This window comes from Rana temporaria, chromosome 11 (assembly GCF_905171775.1).
Source record: "Rana temporaria chromosome 11, aRanTem1.1, whole genome shotgun sequence".
NCBI lineage: Eukaryota > Metazoa > Chordata > Amphibia > Anura > Ranidae > Rana > Rana temporaria.
The window spans coordinates 19,136,187-19,154,279 of record NC_053499.1 but is presented as its reverse complement, the minus strand read 5'-3'; the positions used below and the strand labels follow the sequence as shown (position 1 = coordinate 19,154,279).

Below are 18,093 nucleotides of genomic sequence, written 5' to 3'. Positions count from 1 at the left end.
TCTCGGGGGTGATCTCTTGTTGCTGGGTTGTTGTTTTGTTGTGGCAGGCCCATTGTTGCTGGCGGACAAATCTTTTTTTTGGGGGGGGGGGGGTGGATCTATTGTTGGTGGGGAAAGGGGGGGATTGTTGTGGATCTGTTTTACTGATTTTCTTTTTATTAACCACTTAAGCCCCGGACCATTTTGTTGCTAAATGCCCAGGCCAGGTTTTGCGATTCGGCACTGCGTCGCTTTAACAGACAATTGCGCAGTTGTGCGACGTGGCTCCCAAACAAAATTGGCGTCCTTTTTTTCCCCCACAAATAGAGCTTTCTTTTGGTGGTATTTGATCACCTCTGCGGTTTTTATTTGTTGCGCTATAAACAAAAAAAGAGCGACAATTTTGAAAAAAATTCAATATTTTTTACTTTTTGCTATAATAAATATCCCCCAAAAACATATATAACATTTTTTTCCCTCAGTTTAGGCCGATACGTATTCTTCCTATTTTTGGTAAAAAAAATCGCAATAAGCGGTTTTTGATTTGGTTTGCGCAAAATTTATAGCGTTTACAAAATAGGGGATAGTTTTATTGCATTTTTATTAATTATTTTTTTTTTACTACTAATGGCGGCGATCAGCGATTTTTTTTTTTCGTGACTGCGACATTATGGCGGACACTTCGGACAATTTTGACACATTTTTGGGACCATTGTCATTTTCATAGCAAAAAATGCATTTAAATTGCATTGTTTATTGTGAAAATGACAGTTGCAGTTTGGGAGTTAACCACAGGGGGCGCTGTAGGATTTAGTGTTCACCTAGTGTGTGTTTACAACTGTAGGGGGGTGTGGCTGTAGGACTGACGTCATCGATTGAGTCTCCCCTATAAAGGGGATGACACAATCGATGCGCCGCCACAGTGAAGCACGGGGAAGCCGTGTTTACATACGGCTCTCCCCGTTCTTCAGCTCCGGGGAGCGATCGCGATCGAATAGCCGCGCCCTCATCCCGGATCGCTCCCTGAGGCTTACCGACCGCCGCATGTACCGGGGGGGGGGGGGTCCCGATCGGACCCGCGGAAAGGCGGGGACGTACATGTATGCCCATATGCCTGTACGTGCCATTCTGTGGACGTACATATACATGCGGCGGGCGTTAACCAGTTAACAAATTCAATGCAAATTACTTGGCACCACAAAATGATACTTGATTCTGTATTCGCTAAAAGGAGCGATACTGGGTGGTGGGTAGAGGGTGGGACAAGGAGCGGTGCTCGGAGGTGGGTAGGGGGCGGAGACTCAGGGTTGACTCAGAAGAAGGGAGTGCCTACACCTATTCCCTGAGAAATAAGCCCTGATCATACCTAATGTGAATTGTTGATGTAAGAATTCAGGGTGTGAGGAGTCTGTTGGTTCTGTGCCATTTCTCAGCCTGGTATAGTTGGTGCCATTGGTGATGACGCCTCTTCACCAGATGTGTTTGATACAAATAAACAAGTATCTGCTACCTAATCTCATGCTGTCTTTCCTCAGAATGACCTCACGGGGGAGCACTCCTGCATTATGCTGAAGAGTCTTCAGGAAGATGAAGAATCTCAACAGGAGCCTTGGCTGACCGCATTTTGGAAAGGTATGAATGTGTAAAAACCAGCTCTACCCAGCCCCCCACTTAAACACCTGTGGTCTCGCTTGACCCATCAATGTCCCGTCTGCAGCAGCTTTTCTCCCCTCTTCCATTGTTCACAGGAGGCTTTGATGGCAGCCGCTGTCAATCAAATCTGGTAGGGAGGGAGTGAGTGGGAGGCGGGGCCAAGCGGCATTGTGTGGGGCGTTTTGAGAAGAGGAGGAGCAGACAGTGCCAGCGGGGGAACGCAGAAGAGTTAAGGGGTCGCTCTGTGCAATAGCATTGCACGAAGCAGGCAAGTATAACAAATTAAATATAAAAGTCCTTTTATAAATGTACCCTCTTGGGTATAAGAAACCATAATCGGTTATAAAAGTAAAATTGTATTCAAAATATCAGTGTTTTAAAGGGGGTTTGTTTTACATATTCTCAAAACAGCTGTCCAGGGTGATGTTATCCTGGCCTTGGGATCCGATTTTTTTTTTTTTTTTTTTTTTTTAATCCAACGTTTGTTTTTTTTTTGTATACTGTTTCAGTATTCGATAACAGGATCTGAGGCCCTGATGAAGCAGGTCAGCCCACGAAATGCGTTGGCTTAAAAAAATCGGATCTCAAGGGCAGGATAACATCACCCTGGACAACTTCTTTTGAGAATATTTTTTTTAAAAACAAACCCCTTTTTAAAACTGTGATAGAAAATGTTTACCTTTTTATAACTGATTAGCATTTATTATACACAAGGGGGTACATTTAACCACTTAAGACCCGGACCAAAATGCAGCTAAAGGACCCGGCCAGGTTTTGCGATTCGGCACTGCGTCGCTTTAACAGACAATTGCGCGGTCGTGCAAATTGGCTCCCAAACAAAATTGGCGTCCTTTTTTCCCCACAAATAGAGCTTTCTTTTGGTGGTATTTGATCACCTCTGCGGTTTTTATTTTTTGCGCTATAAACAAAAATAGAGCGACAATTTTGAAAAAAAATCAATATTTTTTTACTTTTTGCTATAATAAATATCCCCCAAAAATATATAAAAAAACATTATTTTTTTCCTCCAGTTTAGGCCGATACGTATTCTTCTACCTATTTTTGGTAAAAAAAATCACAATAAGCGTTTATCGGTTGGTTTGCACAAAATGTATAGCGTTTACAAAATAGGGGATAGTTTTATTGCATTTTTATTAATTTACTATTTTTTACTACTAATGGCGGCGATCAGCGATTTCTTTCGTGACTGCGACATTATGGCGGACACTTCGGACAATTTTGACACATTTTTGGGACCATTGTCATTTTCACAGCAAAACATGCATTTAAAATGCATTGTTAACTGTGAAAATGACAGTTGCAGTTTGGGAGTTAACCACAAGGGGGCGCTGAAGGGGTTATGTCTGACCTAACATGTGTTTACAATTGTAGGGGGGGGGTGTGGCTGTAGGTGTGATGTCATCGATTGTGTCCCCCTATAAAAGGGATCACACGATCGATGACGCCGCCACAGTGAAGCACAGGAAAGCCGTGTTTACACACAGCTCTCCCCGTTCTTCAGCTCCGGGGACCGATCGCGGGACTCCGGGGGCGATCGTGTCCGCTGGTCTCGCGGTCACGGTGCTTCGGACGTGCCATTCTGCTGATGTATATCGGCATGAAGGGGTCCTTAGGTGGTTAAAGTCGCAAACAATTTTTTACTTTTTTTAGATTTGCTTTCCAAGGGATGGTACCTCGAGTGAGTGAGTAACTTGTATAGCGCTACAAATGCGAACTTAATCGCCTCAAGGCGCTTGGTATCCATTTCCTTCCTTATCCTTCAGAAGAGGTGGGTCTTTTTTCCTGAAGGCCCGATGATTTTCTTGCATCCGAATGTCTGGAGGTAGCACGTTCCACAGCCGTGGTCCTTGGACTGCGAATCTTCGTTCTCCTTTAGACTTGTAGCGGTACTTGGGGATTTGAAGTAGATTTTGGTTAGTTGATCGAAGAACGCGATTGGGGTTGTGGTATTTTATTTTCTCGCATAACTATTGGGGGGCGATTCCTTGTGTACATTTGTGAGTGAGGCAGAGGGCCTTGAATGTGACCCGATCCCTTACGCCAGCCAATGAAGGGTCTTCAGTGACAAGGTGATTGATTCCCTGGGGTTTCCCCCCGTTATCAGTCTGGCTGCCGTGTTCTGGACGACTTGAAGCCGAGAAATCTGGTTTTTGGGTAGTCCTGGGTAGAGGGAGTTTGCATAGGCGAGCCTGGAGTTGATAATTGTTTCAACTATTACTGCTGTGTCCTCTTCTGGGATGAAGGGGATGAGTTTACGCAGCAAGCGGAGAAGATAATGAGATCCGCTGACTACTGATCCTATTTGTGCGTCCATAGTCATGTCATAGTCAAAGGTGACTCCTAGACTTTTGACTTTGGTGCTGGGGGTGATGGTTTGTCCCAGAATGGGGGGTGGCGTCCATGTCGTCCTAGAGTTTGTCTTTTGGTTTGCGTGAAGCAGAAGAAGTTCTCTTTTGGATCCATTAAGTTTGAGGTGGCTCTCTCCGTCATCCAATTGTCTATCAATGTGAGGCATTGTTCCAGTCCGTGATATTGGTCTTTTTGTTGCTGATGCGAAAGTAAAGTTGAGTGTCGTCGGTGTAGGAATGGTAGAGCAGGTCCTGTTAACTGATGATTTTGAGGAGTGGGCGGAAGTAGATGTTGAAGAGTGTGTGCGACAGGGTTGATCCTTGAGGGACTGCGCATGAAATGGTACGTGCTTCAGAGGTGAAGGCTCCTAGTTTCACTGTCTGGGATCGATTCCTAAGGAAGGATACGAACCAGGGTAGATCCGAGTCTGCGACTTTGGCTACTTCTGTGAGGCGAGTTAGCAACATTTTGTGGTCTACTGTGTCAAAAGCCACTCTCAGGTCCAGCAGCACCAGTAGACATGATTCTCCATCATCTCCTGCTGCTTCTAGGGCGTCATCCCATATTTTGAGAAGCGCCGTTTCCGTCCCGTGACCTGGGCGGTAACCCGATTTGTAGTGGGTCCAGTAGTTTGTTGGTGTCCAAATGGCGTTGTAGATGTTCTACTACTGCTTTCTCAATGGTCTTGGAAAAGACGTTAAGGCTGGTTACAGGTTGACGATGGTTTGGGTATTTGAGGTCTAGGTTGGGTTTCTTTTTTTTTTTTTTTTACAACATTTTTATTGAAAAATTTTCATAGATTTGTATACATAATACTATAAAACATACAGCAAAAGGTATGAGTACATAGTTCCAACAAAAGGGAAGGCATAAGGTTCAATATTCAGGAAAGAATGAGCCCAAAGATACTGCCTTTGGTATCTTTGGGCTCATTCACGCCAATAAAAAAAAAAGGGGGGGGGGGGGTCACATAAGGAACCTAGAAGTGGCAGGGAATCGTGAATCAAGGAGGACATAGTGCAGTGTACTACAGGCCCGTTGGACTCATGCAAGGATAGGAAATTGCCAGTCGGGGTACTCAATACAGCTTTTGTAAGTACTAAGGGACATGCAAAGAGTAAGAGTAATGCCCAACAGCTATGTCTGGAATCGACCGCCCATATTTTGCAACATAAGACCAAACAAAAACAACACACAAAGAGAAAGGAAAGAGAAGGGGGGGGGGAGAGAGAAGTAGGGCAAAGAGAAAGCAGATTGAGGGAGGTTGGGTTTCTTTAGAAGGGGTTTGATTATACCTTGCTTGAGGGAGGTCGGAACCATACCTTCTTTAAAATGATTGATTTATAAGGTGTGTGATCGCGTGGGTGCCAAGATGTCGGAACATTCTTTCAGAAGTTCAGTGGGAATAATGTCGTTTGATGTACTGTCTCGGAGGCTTCTGATGATGCTTTTAGTGGTATCAGTGGTGATTGGGTCCAGTGTAAATTTAGTAGTAGACCATTTATATTGATGTTTCCTTCTTGATTTATAGGAGTGAGGTTTGTTGTGTTTTTTTTTTTTTTTCTGTTGAATTGTTTCACGGATTTTTTCAATTTTGTCAATGACCTTGGGGTAGGAATTGTTACTCTACCCCCCACACACTACATTTTGAGTCTGGGTTCACACTATACTACACACTTTCATCCTACTTTGCTCTGCTACATGGGTCCTACATGGGTCCTACATGGGTCCTACATGGGTCCTACATTGGGTCCTACATGGGTCCTACATGGGTCCTACATGGGTTCTACATGGGTCCTACATTGGTCCTACATCCATCGACTTTCATGAACAGGATACTACTTTGATCCGACTTTGTGATAGTCTGACTTGTTCTTTGACCAATCAAAACAATCCCAGTGTGAGATAAATTCCTTTTACTGCTGCCGTTATCACAATGTTGGCTGTCAAAAGTCGGATGGTAAGGACAAGGCTCCTACTTCGATCCGATTTCAATGATATTCAATGGGCTGAAGTAGGATCAAAGTCGGACCAAAGTAGTACAGGGAGCATTTTCAAAGTCGGACCGACTTGTGATGTACCAGTTAAGACGCCTCTCATAGGGAGACATTGATTTTCACGCGTCATGTGCTCCCAATGTCGGAGCGTTTGTCGGACAAGTGTGAACCCGGCCTGAAGGATAAAAATTAGGATTTACAACTGCTTTATTTGTAAAATAGAAAATCAGGGATGAAACATCAGTTTAAAACTTAAAAACCTTTTTAAAAAAACTATAGGTTTTTATTTTTTTTAATAACATTCACTCCATACGATGGAGGTTTTCTTCCATGCAGAAAGAGGGCGATCCGTAAGGAAAACCTCCATCGTATGGAGTGAATGTTATAAAAAAACGTAATAAAAACCTATAGTTTTCCTCTTCAGATGGGACATCGGATTAGGTGGTTTAATCTTTGTACTGAACTCTCATCACTTGGATCTGTTTTTTTTTTTTTTTTCATGCAGATTTCCGAAGACGTTTCCTCTCTTTATTGTCCTATCAGTTCAGCAATTTCTCCCCATCGGTGGCGCTGAATATGCTACAGAACAAAAACGTCAAGAAAGAATCTCAGAGTTGTGCGTTCAAGTATAATTTCCGTTCTTTTGTTTTATGTGTTTCTTTGGGTTGAGCATCATTTAATCTGCCGACTTCCATCGTCTTCTCCCCCCTCAGCGATCACACGTTCAGAGCTGGAAGCCTCTTTTACACCGTACGACCTCAAGAGGTTAGAGATGTATTCTCAGAACATGGTGGACTATCACCTGATCATGGATCTCATACCCTCGATTGCACGACTGGTCTTCTTGCAGCGACTTGGAAGCTTCAACCTGTCAGTTGCCCAGAATGTAAGTAGTCCTGCGATGTACACTATATTACCAAAAGTATTGGGACGCCTGTCTTTACATGAACTTTAATGACGTCTTAGTCTGTAGGGTTCAATATTGAGTTGGCCCACCCTTTGCAGCTATAACAGCTTTAACTCTTCTGGGAAGGCCGTCCACAAGGTTTAGGAGGGTGTCTATGGGAATGTTTGACCATTTTTCCAGAAGAGCATTTGCGAGGTTGGGCACTTTTGTTGGACGAGAAGGCCTGGCTCACAGTCTCCACTCTAATTCATCCCAAAGGTGCTCTGTCAAGTTGAGGTCAGGACTCTGTGCACTGGTGCAATCATTTGGTTGGAGGGGGGATTATGGTGTGGAGTTTTTTCAGGGGGTGGGCTTGGCCCCTTAGTTCCAGTGAAGGAAACTCTTAAGGTGTCAGCATACCAAGACATTTTGGACAATTTCATGCTCCCAACTTTGTGGGAACAGTTTGGGGATGGCCCCTTCCTGTTCCAACATGACTGAGCTCCAGTCCTAAACGTTGTGGACAGCCTTCTCAGAAGATTTGAAGCTATTATAGTTGCAAAGGGCGGGGCCAACTCAATATTGAACCCTACGGACTAATAGTCAGATTCATACAGAGTTACGCCGGCGTATCAGTAGATACGCCGTCGTAACTCTGAATCTACGCCGTTGTAAATTTAAGCGTATTCTGGAAACCAGATACGCTTAAATTAGACTAAGATACGAGCGGCGTAAGTCTCCTAAGCCGTCGTATCTTAAAGTGTCATTTTTAGGCTGGCCGCGCTTCCGTTGAGTTCGGCGTAGAATATGTAAATGACTAGATACGCCGATTCATGAACGTACGTGCGCCCGTCGCAGTAAATATACGCTGTTTCCGTAAGAGATACGCCGCGTAAAGATAAAGCTGCCCCCTAGGAGGCGTAGCCAATGTTAAGTATGGCCGTCGTTCCCGCGTCGAAATTTTTAAATTTTCCGTCGTTTGCGCAAGTCGTCCGTGAATGGGGCTGGACGTAATTTACGTTCACGTCGAAACCAATACGTCCTTGCGGCGTACTTTGGAGCAATGCACACTGGGATATGTACACGGACGGCGCATGCGCCGTTCGTAAAAAACGTCAATCACGTCGGGTCACGAGTAATTAACATAAAACACGCCCCCCCATCCTCATTTGAATTAGGCGCGCTTACGCCAGCCCCATTTACGCTACGCCGCCGTAAGTTAGGAGGCAAGTGCTTCATGAATACAGTACTTGCCTCTCTGACTTAAGACGGCGTAGCGTAAATACGATACGCTGCGCCGCCTTAAAGATACGCGCCCCTACCTGAATCCGGCTATAAGACTGGGATGCCATTAAAGTTTATGTGCAGGCGTCCCAATACTTTTGGTAATATAGTGTATTTCACTTAGTCCTGAAAGTGCTGTGTGGTTGTTGCAACATATGCAGTAAGCAACCTTCTGCCAGCCAGTATGTCCTCAGTTGTTGGATGGGGAAGATGCCCTTTGCTTGGTGAATGTTCTCTGAAGAAATCTTCCTTGTAGTGTTTTTCATCCCGGTTTCTCCTCTTTCCCCCCACAGGCTCTGCTCCTGGGAATCGGGCTGCAGCACAAGACTATGGATCAGCTGGAGAAGGAGATTGAACTGCCCGTCAGTCAGCTAATGGGTCTGTTTAACCGCGTCATCCGCAAAATTGTCCAGGTAACTTTACTAAAGCTCCGTATTATTATGATGAATCACACCAATTATCACTAGTGTGTGTGTAGCCCGACCCTTGGCAAACAAAAATGATCTCTTGCAGTTGGACCAGTACTTATTTTATGTTTTTGGGTCTCCAGGTATTTAACCGGGTTCAGGAGAAGGCTGTGGAGGAACAGATGGGGGCCGTCAAGGAGGTGGTTATGGAGCCCACCTTGCAATCCCTCAATGATGATCTGGTGAGATTCGCTTACGTCTGTGAAGATGTTTTGATTGGTCGCCGCCACACTCCCCTGAACATTGCTATTCTTTGTTCCTTTAGGAAGAGGCAGCCAGGGAGTTCCAGCAGAAGCACAAAGAGGAGGTGCAGAAGTTGCAAGGAATCAATCTATCGCAGTAAGTGAAGTTGTTGACTTGGGTCTGATTCACACTTAAGGATTTTTTTTAGTGCTTTTTGTATTTTGCAGATTTGCACTACAGATTGTGTTCCATAGGAAACCATGTTACATGGTTTCTGCAAAATGCACAAAAAATTCATAGGTGTGAACCAGGCCTTTTTCTGTGGAAGCTGGGGGCGCGGCGGCGGCGTTTTGTAAGAATCCTGAATATGCATGATACTTTATCTGCAGATACGTGATCCGGGGTGATGATGACGAGTGGAACGAGGTTCTAAAGACTGGCAAGGCTGCATCTGTTATCAGTGTGAAAAGGTCAGTATGCTGCTATTTTATTTACTGGAAAAAGTAGATCCCTGCCATAGATCCTCCAGCAGTCTGCATTCCAGATTTCACCTGCAGCCCCTCATTATTATTATTATTATTATTATTATTATTATTATTATTATCTATTTTTATATGTTAAGCAGGCCATAGATTATGCAATTTTCTTTCCTGTTGCCACAGGGTGCAGGAAATAAAATCGCTAGATTCCTCCATCAACTTAGACAGTGCTGATGGGGGAATTCCCAATCTAATGTCCTGCTGGCGGACAGCCTTTACAACCAGCAAAACACAATGATTTCTACTGGCTGCTACAGCCGCCGGGAGTAATCACATGCAAAAGATCTGACAGACTGGTAATACTGAAGGCGATTGATGGATTGACGTCAGTACAACCAACCTGCCTATAGATGGATTTGATTTTATTGTACCCATAGGTGTGTGCGGCCTATTGCATTAGGGTGTGCACCCCAAATCTCTAACACACATAATTTTTCTGTAGCCTCAGCTATACTGTCCAGTGAATGAATGGGAAGTGCTCTGTGCTGAGCGGTTCCTTATTTTTCTTTATCGTACATCACGGGACACAGAGCGGCATATTCATTACTATATGGGTTATATGGAGTACCTTCAGGTGATGGACACTGGCAATCTCAAACAGGAAGTCCCCTCCCTATATAACCCCCTCCCATAGGAGGAGTACCTCAGTTTTTACGCCAGTGTCTTAGGTGTTGGTCATGGTTTAGCTTGCCTCCACATCCTTGGGATTAAGGTGGGCTAACCGGTTCTGTCCAAGGGCCTCAGTGCTAAAGTGGTCAGCAACCGGACCCCAAACCAATGGGGTATAGCCCATAATGCTTTCTGTCTAGAGAGCTGGACTCTGGGCCCAGGACTTAGAAACCTTTGGGGGCCTAATGTTTCTGTTGCCAGAGTGCTATATGGGCCCAGGACAGTGGATCCTTCATAGGAACCCAGGGCCTGAAGGTCTAGACACCCCACGGAGATGGGGGAACATTGGGCCTCTTGCTGTGCAAAGTCCTGCGGCATGGAGCAGGTAAGTGATGGGGAAACTTGCGGAACTTGGTTCGCAGCAGGTTTTCCAGGGGGGCTTCTCTCTAAGAGAAGCCCCTGAGAAAATATACTGTTTTTTTATGTAAAGAGCTGGGGGTGTACAGAATGCTCTTACCTGCAAAGCCTGCTCAGAGAGGTCCAGGCGGTTGCTGCAGGGGAACATGCCGCTCGGTGTCCATGATTCCTTAGGGAAGATCCTGGCCTGGACGGCAGGATCAGCCTCTGACCTCCTCGTCTGGCCCCCCCCGCCGGCGGGCACACGCGCTCGTCCCCGTGATATGGGCGCAATTTCGCGCCGTTAGCTGACAGGGGAAGGGCGGGCCAGTAGGTAAAAAGAAGGGGCGGCCCTTCCATTGTGTTCCCAGCTCAGTGAGTGTTGGAACTGAGAGAGGAAGGACCAGAGCGGCAGCGTGGGGCGCCGAGGACACACAGTGGCCAAGAAAGAGTATTACAGTCTTGAGAAAGACTGTCCTTTAGCCTAGAGATAGGTGTTCTTTTTCAGCAGTTTTTTTTTTTGGCAATACTACTAAAGGGGACAGAATGGTTTTTCTTTCTTTTGGTTAAAAAAAAAAAAAAAAAAACATTTATAAGAAAGAAGGCATTTTTTTCCCCATAAGGGTTTTTGGGCAAATAACTGTTTATTCTTCCAAACACCGTTAAGTAGCAGGCGTACCTCGGTATTGTACCATGGCAGAGGGTACAAGAGGTGGGGATTCCCCCAGAGAGTCTGAGGTCTCAGACAAAGTCATGCCGCTGCTTTCCCCAGAGGGAGCCTTGGTGGGACCATCGGGATCTGGGGCTGGAGCTGGCACGGGTCAGTCCAACCCTAGGGTGGTCACGGACGAGGTACTATCCACCTCTCTAAGGGAGATGGAAAAAAGAATGGAAAAGATGATAGCCAAGGCTATGCATGGCAGAAAACGGAATAGGTCTCCGTCGCCCGAGCGTGGACCCTCAGATGAGGAGGTCCCTTCCGCAGGGGAATTGGACGACCTCTTGGACAAGGACCAAGTTAGTTCAGGGATCGAGGATCCGGGTACGGAGGAGTCTGGCGCAGCCTCCTAAGGGGAGAGCTGGTGGGTTCAAGTATTAACAGACTTGGTCCATAGGACATTCAACTTGCCAGTACCAGATCTCCAAGTATCAACGGTTTCAGCCTTGGGCTCACTAAAAACGCCTCAAAGCAATGCGGTTTTTCCGATACATCCCCTGCTAGAGGAAGTTATGTTCCAAGATTGGACCAAGCCAGATAGAATCTTTGTACCACCTAAAAGATTCTCTGCCTTATATCCTATGGAAGAGAAATTTTCCAAGAGATGGGCAGCCCCGGCTGTGGACGCAGCCATCTCATGTGTTAACAAATCTTTAACATGCCCTGTAGAAAACATACAGGTGTTCAAGGATCCGGTTGATAAACGCTTGGAAACGCTACTTAAAACCTCTTTCACTACTGCAGGGGCAGTAGTGCAGCCAGCTGTGGCTGCAATTGGGGTTGCACAAGCATTATCGGATCAAGCTAAGCAGATGCTTAAACTTATTCCTGCCCACCAGGCAGAAGAATTTTCGGATGTCCCTAGGGCCATACGCTTTACGGTAGATGCGATTAAGGATTCTATCCAGCAAGCGTCACGTTTATCGTTATCCCTTATCCATATGAGAAGACTCTTATGGTTAAAGAGCTGGGAGGCAGAGCCCCCATGCAAGAAGCTCCTGGTAGGGTTCCCCTTCCATGGAGGACGACTCTTCGGAGAAGACCTGGATAAATACATTCAGACCATTTCAAACGGAAAAAGTACTCTGTTGCCCACCAAGAAGAAGTTGCGGGGGCCTGCGTTTAAACGACAGTACTCCCCTGGGCAGGGGCCCTCCAATACCAAACAGTATCGACGGCCTCCTGCAAGATCAAACTTTAACAAATCGCAGGGACAGGCCGCCGGAAGCAAGAAGCAGTGGTTTCGCAAGCCAGCAAAGCCAGCCCCCAAGTCGGCCTTATGAAGGGGCGCCCCCACCCACAAAGGTGGGGGGAAGACTGCGTCTCTTTACAGAGGTTTGGGAGGCCAGCATTCCCGACAGATGGGTACGGTCTTCCGTGGCTACAGGCTACAAACTAGACTTCCTAAAGTTTCCTCCTCCTCATTTTCAGGAGTCAAGAGTACCAAACGATCCGAGGAAGGGAGCCGCATTAAGGGCGGCATTGAATCATCTACTCTCTCAGGAGGTAATAGTAGAGGTACCAGTCCAAGAACAGGGGCTAGGTTTCTACTCCAACCTATTCATTATCCCAAAGCCCAACGGCGACGTCAGGCCAATTTTGGACTTAAAAATGGTGAATGCATACCTAAAGGTCCGCTCATTTCGGATGGAATCCGTGCGGTCAGCAGCTGCCGCACTTCAGAAGGAAGACTTTATGGCATCCATAGACATAAAGGATGCTTACCTTCATGTTCCAATTTACCAGCCACATCAAAGATTTCTACGCTTCTCGTCATTTCCAATTCGTGGCGCTTCCCTTCGGGTTGGCTACGGCCCCCCGGGTGTTTACGAAGGTCCTAGCTCCAATCCTAGCCAATCTAAGGATCCAAGGGGTCACTATCCTAGCGTATCTGGACGACCTCCTAGTCATAGATCACTCGTCTCCTGGCTTGGAACGAGCAGTGGCCCTCACAGTGCAGTACCTCGAGAGGTTCGGCTGGGTCCTAAATTGAGAAAAATCAGCATTCCAGCCCACAAGGCAGTTGGAATACCTCGGCATGAGGTTAGACACAGAACAACAAAGGGTGTTTCTGCCTCTGATAAAGGTCAAAGCCATCAAGGAGTTAATCCTACTGGTTCTAAGCAAGAAAGAACCAACTGTCCGCCTATGTATGCGGTTACTAGGGAAGATGGTGGCCACGTTCAAGGCGGTACCGTACGCCCAGAGCCACACTCGCATCCTGCAGGCAGCCATCCTGTCGGCATGGAGCAGGAGGCCACAGGCCTTAGATATCCCTTTGCCGCTCTCATCAAGAGTCCGACAAAGTCTGTGTTGGTGGTTAGACCCTCAGAATCTACTGAAGGGGAAGTCTTTCAGCCCAGTGGCTTGGAAGATAGTAACCACAGACGCCAGCCTGACGGGCTGGGGAGCAATTTTGGATGGTTGCACTCGCCAGGGTACTTGGGCAAAGCCAGAGAAGCAGTTGCCCATCAACATCTTGGAACTCAGAGCTGCTCGACTAGCCCTCAGGGCTTGGACGTCCAAGTTGCAGGGGTTCCCGGTGAGAATTCAATCGGACAATGCCACGGCTGTGGCATACATAAATCACCAAGGGGGAACCAAGAGTCAAGCCGCTCAGAGAGAGGTGAGCTTGATTCTCCTGTGGGCAGAAGCTCATGTGCCCTGCATATCGGCTATATTCATTCCCGGAGTGGACAACCTTCAGGCGGACTTCTTAAGTCGCCAGACTCTGTTGCCGGGGGAATGGTCTCTACATCCACAGGTCTTTCAGACACTCTGCCAGAGATGGGGAGTGCCGGACGTGGATGTCATGGCATCAAGACTCAACAAGAAGCTAGACAGGTTCATATCCCGCTCAAGGGATCCGATGGCCTGCGGAACCGATGCGCTGGTTTGCCCTTGGCATCAGTTCAAACTTCTTTATGCTTTTCCCCCGCTCCAGTTACTACCCCGCCTGCTGCGCAGGATCAGGGTGGAGCACATACCAGTCATCCTGGTAGCTCCAGCATGGCCCAGAAGGGCATGGTATTCACTAATCCTGAAGATGGTAGTGGGAGACCCTTGGACTCTTCCTCTACGGCCAGACCTGCTATCGCAAGGTTCGATCCTCCACCCTGCCTTACGGCATCTAAATTTGACGGCCTGGAAGCTGAATCCCTGATTCTCAGGGGTAGAGGTCTGTCTCAGAAAGTAATCTCTACCCTAATCAGAGCCAGGAAACCGGTCTCTAGGGTAATTTATTACAGGGTCTGGAAGGCCTATGCAGGCTGGTGTGAGTCCAAGCTATGGCTTTCTCGCAAGTTTACCATCGATAGAGTATTAAGTTTTCTCCAGCTAGGAGTGGATAAAGGCCTGGCATTAAGCACAATCAAGGGACAGATTTCAGCTTTGTCAGTGTGGTTTCAGCGGCCGCTGGCCACCTACTCGCTGGTTAAGACCTTCATTCAAGGGGTCTTGCGTATTAATCCTCCAGTTAAATCCCCACTTTGTCCGTGGGATTTAAATCTTGTTCTGTCAAGTTTACAGAAACAACCTTTTGAGCCGTTGGCTGAGATTCCTTTGGTTTTACTGACAAGGAAGTTGGTATTTTTGGTCGCCATAGTTTCCGCCAGAAGAGTGTCAGAATTGGCAGCCTTATCCTGTAAGGAACCATATCTTATTTTGCATAAGGACAGGGTGGTTCTCCGTCCTCATCCTTCCTTTCTACCAAAGGTTATATCCAGTTTTCATCTAAACCAGGATTTGGTATTACCATCCTTCTTTCCTAAACCTACTTCCAGAAAGGAAGGGTTGCTGCATTCCTTGGATATTGTCAGGGCCATGAAGGCCTATCTTAAAGCTACAGAGAAGATCCGGAAAACAGATGTGTTGTTCATTTTACCGGATGGGCCCAAGAAGGGGCAGGCAGCTGCAAAGTCCACCATCTCGAGGTGGATTAAACAGTTAATCACTCAGGCCTACGGCTTGAAGGGGTTGCCTCCTCCGTTATCATTAAAGGCTCATTCTACTAGGGCCATGGGCACCTCCTGGGCAGCACACCACCAGATCTCTATGGCTCAAGTTTGCAAGGCGACAACCTGGTCTTCTGTCCACACGTTTACAAAATTCTACCAGTTGGACGTAAGACGGAATACTGATACAGCCTTTGGGCAGGCAGTGCTGCAGGCTGCAGTTTGAGACCCTCGATTTCCGGGGGCTCCCTTTTGAGTTAAATTTAAAATTATTTTTTCTCAACTAAGTTGGATTTATTATGATTTGAGTTTATCTCTAAATTAAATCCTTTTGTCTTGGGAAGATGTTCTCCCTCCCCTCATTGTAAGCATTGCTTTGGGACATCCCATATAGTAATGAATATGCCGCTCTGTGTCCCGTGATGTACAATAAAGAAAAAGATTTTTAATACAGCTTACCTGTAAAATCTTTTTCTTGGAGTACATCACGGGACACAGAGCTCCCACCCCTCTTATGGGGACCATTTTGGGAGGCATACTGCTTGCTACAAAACTGAGGTACTCCTCCTATGGGAGGGGGTTATATAGGGAGGGGACTTCCTGTTTGAGATTGCCAGTGTCCATCACCTGAAGGTACTCCATATAACCCACATAGTAATGAATATGCTGCTCTGTGTCCCGTGATGTACTCCAAGAAAAAGATTTTACAGGTAAGCTGTATTAAAAATCTCTTTATTCACAAACTGAAGCCTAGTAAACACTATGCTTCAGTTATGAATGAACACAGTGAGCGAGTGTGTGCATTTAGAAAAGGAACTATTTACTAGCCATTCCTCTGCTATCCATCCTGAAATCTCCCTGTAGCAGCCGGGGGAGAGGAGGGAAACCAGCAGCCCCCGGGAAGTAGGGGAAATCGGCAACGTACATATTGATTAGGATGCCCACCCCCCTGCGCACACCTATGATTGTACCCATGCTTTGTAATTACAGCTAAGCTCTGGGTAACATGGCATTTGAGAACATTTCATCAGCCTGGCACCCCCCCCCCCCCCCATTTAAGTAACAGTACAGCACAAACCACTGGAGCCCTGATTGGCTGTCACTGCTGCTTCTCCCTTTTCTAGTTTGAGCACTGCTGTACAGGGGGTTACAGAATGCTGAAACCAACAGATTTTGATACAAATGGTAGCTGAATGTGAAGCTGGAATTTGGTGGCTGAGAGTTTAATTTCACAGATTCTAGTAATGTTCTGAAATTTGATCCTTGCAGCGATAAGAAACGGAAACTGGACCAGCCGGAGAAGAGCGGTGGGAAGTTCCAGAAAAAGCTAAGGAACAACAAGGACAACAAAGACAAAAAGCTGAAGAACAACAAAGACAAGACGCAGAAGTTTAGAAAGTGATCAGTTGGGGCTTTGCTGATGTATGAGGGGTGTGCGGTAATCATCCTGTCCACAGTCACCCCCCGAGGAGGCCCCCCCGTCATCCTGTCCACAGTCACCCCGCGGAGGCCCCCCCGTCATCCTGTCCACAGTCACCCCGCGGAGGCCCCCCGTCATCCTGTCCGCAGTCACCCCAAGGAGGCCCCCCGTCATCCTGTCCACAGTCACCCCGAGGAGGCCCCCCGTCATCCTGTCCACAGTCACCCCGAGGAGGCCCCCCGTCATCCTGTCCACAGTCACCCCGAGGAGGCCCCCCGTCATCCTGTCCACAGTCACCCCGAGGAGGCCCCCCGTCATCCTGTCCACAGTCACCCCGAGGAGGCCCCCCGTCATCCTGTCCACAGTCACCCCGAGGAGGCCCCCCGTCATCCTGTCCACAGTCACCCCGAGGAGGCCCCCGTCATCCTGTCCACAGTCACCCCGAGGAGGCCCCGTCATCCTGTCCACAGTCACCCCGAGGAGGCCCCCCGTCATCCTGTCCACAGTCACCCCGAGGAGGCCCCGTCATCCTGGTACCTGCGGCAGGAGGGAGGACTATTATCGGGCTCATCCCTTGATGATTCTGTATATAGGTGGGGTGTTTATTCCTCTATATGTGCCTTGTGTATAATCCTATATAGACCAAGAGAACTGTATATATGTAGGCTGTACAAAGTCCACATTGTTGTCAAATGTTATGCTGTTTTTTTTCTGTTTACTTGGTTGATTCAATGTCAAGAGACATGCAATGATTTTTTTTCTTGGAAAGCATGTGAAAACAAGTGGTGAGAAACTGCAGCTCGTAGGCATTCCCAGAGACGTTGGCGTTGATTTACAAAAGCTGGTGCAGCTCTGCATAGAAACAATAATTTTTTTATTATCAAAGCTTAAGGCCCCTTTCAGACGGAGTGGAATCCGGGGATCTCTCTGTTTATGATGACAGGTCTGTGTCCGTTCCTCTATGTAGCGCAGACACAGCCCGCTGTTCTCTATGCGGCAGCCGGATGGAAATGGACTGCCTATCTGTTTCCATCCGACCTGATTGGCGGATGGGGGAATGTATCCTCGTCTGTCTGTTTTTAGTTGACCGGATTGGGTGTCAGCGGGTACCTGCCGCTCCATAGAGAACAATGGGTGGTCTGTGAAGTTAGGAGCTGATTTGGCCACCATGCAGAGCTGCACCAGATTCTGCGTTCTCTTAGTAAGTCAGCCCCACTTTGTTTTCACCCCATGTGATCCCTTTCTGCCATTATGAGTACACTTTTAAAAGAATATAGCTCCTAAGGGATCTTCCGATGTTACATTTGATGTAATATCTTTGTATGCACAGCGGCAACCCTCTACACCCCCCCCCCCCCCCCCCAAAACAAAATTGCAGCAGGTGCTTGTAGAAAAAGCATGACACCTGTGGGGTTTAGCTCTGATGGAAGCAAGCATTGCATGACTAGTGTGTCAGATTTGCTTCATAATGAATATGTATTGAAGCGGAATTAAACTTAGCTACATTTTTATTTTTAATAGGACCCCTAGGTGGTTTATGCCATGATGTGCACATTATAGCAAACTTTTATTGTCAAAGAAAACCATCCAGCTGGTCCTGGGCACTTCCGTCTTCTGCTGGCCATGATGATGTCACTCC

At 47.0% G+C, this 18,093-nt stretch overlaps 1 protein-coding gene across 1 annotated transcript in view; it reads left to right on the top strand.

Annotated features, from left to right (window-relative positions):
- NAT10 (N-acetyltransferase 10) overlaps positions 1-17,435 on the top strand; it is a 56,415-nt gene extending 38,980 nt beyond the window's left edge. Inside the window, exons 22-29 of the mRNA XM_040328100.1 lie at positions 1,515-1,611; positions 6,505-6,615; positions 6,713-6,885; positions 8,463-8,582; positions 8,720-8,818; positions 8,902-8,975; positions 9,209-9,289; positions 16,304-17,435. Coding sequence (XP_040184034.1) covers positions 1,515-1,611; positions 6,505-6,615; positions 6,713-6,885; positions 8,463-8,582; positions 8,720-8,818; positions 8,902-8,975; positions 9,209-9,289; positions 16,304-16,436 — 888 coding nt within the window. The 3' untranslated portion in view covers positions 16,437-17,435. The remainder of the gene's footprint in view (positions 1-1,514; positions 1,612-6,504; positions 6,616-6,712; positions 6,886-8,462; positions 8,583-8,719; positions 8,819-8,901; positions 8,976-9,208; positions 9,290-16,303) is intronic.
- The last annotated feature ends 658 nt before the right edge of the window (positions 17,436-18,093 follow it).